Below are 927 nucleotides of genomic sequence, written 5' to 3' on the forward strand. Positions count from 1 at the left end.
CCGGCACTGGAGCTCACCTGCCAGAACCACTGGATCTGTTTGCTGTTCTTGGTGTAGTGCCGGTAGATGGTATTCTTCTGCCAGTCGTTCATGTCGATCTCCTGCATGCCGCACAGCATCAGCTGGGGACAGGGGACAGTCAGCAGGGGATAAAAACAGGGCCCTGCGCCCGTGCTTCGGAGCGCTGACTCCGCCAGTGCCAGGCTTCACACGGTGCAGGGTCCAGCACTGGGCAATGGAGGTGTCTGGGAGGAATTTCTTGCCTCCAACGAGGCTTCTTGCCAACAGACCCAACGAGCCACCCCACAGACCCAACACCTGGGGTGGGGGTACCACCAAGGGGCAGAAGGCGCAAGTGCAGCCTGTGCGCTCTACCGTCATCGCGCGCCGTTCCCCGGTAGCCTGCGGCAGGGCGGGAAGCACTGGTATCTCCGCTTCCCCATCCCAGCGAAGGCGCCAGCTTACCTCCAGCTCCTTCTCATCAAAGTACCGCAGCCACTCCAATGGCACCACCTCGTTGAAGCCGTCCAGGAAAGCCTTGGTCTGTTCCTCCACGCCCCGTGTGAACCTCCAGTCCGTCAGCAGCCTGGGAAGGCAGACGACGGTCAGCCGGCAGCCAGCACCGCTGGCCCAGCACAGGGAACCCCCACCATCCCTCCCGCCAGCGGGGAGGGCCCCGGGAGCTGCAGGGGTGTGTGGGGAGGTGGAGAGGGGCTCCTGCAATCACCAGAGCTCCCCTCAACTCCCACTAGTGGGTTTCTCTCTCCGCCTCCAAACCAAAGAGCAGCAGACAGCCCTGAGCACAGACCAGCAGCTGTCGGGAGGTCGAGGGGTGCAAACCACAGCCCCTGACTGGGGACTACCATCAGCGGGAGATGGCCCTGGCAGCCCCCAGCCAGCCCAGGGGCGGGCAGGCAGGGGGGGGCG

At 64.4% G+C, this 927-nt stretch overlaps 1 protein-coding gene across 1 annotated transcript in view; it reads right to left on the reverse strand.

Moving 5' to 3' along the window:
* Positions 1 to 17: 17 nt before the first annotated feature.
* The window catches only part of LOC104624587 (NEDD4-like E3 ubiquitin-protein ligase WWP2), a gene marked incomplete at both ends in the record, with an annotated part of 1277 nt that continues 367 nt past the window's right edge, over positions 18 to 927 (reverse strand). Inside the window, 2 exons of the mRNA XM_010291991.1 lie at positions 18 to 122; positions 466 to 586. Of these exons, the coding sequence (XP_010290293.1) occupies positions 18 to 122; positions 466 to 586 (226 nt within the window). The remainder of the gene's footprint in view (positions 123 to 465; positions 587 to 927) is intronic.

Source organism: Phaethon lepturus, unplaced genomic scaffold (assembly GCF_000687285.1).
Source record: "Phaethon lepturus isolate BGI_N335 unplaced genomic scaffold, ASM68728v1 scaffold46127, whole genome shotgun sequence".
In the NCBI taxonomy this organism is placed as follows: Eukaryota; Metazoa; Chordata; class Aves; order Phaethontiformes; family Phaethontidae; genus Phaethon; species Phaethon lepturus.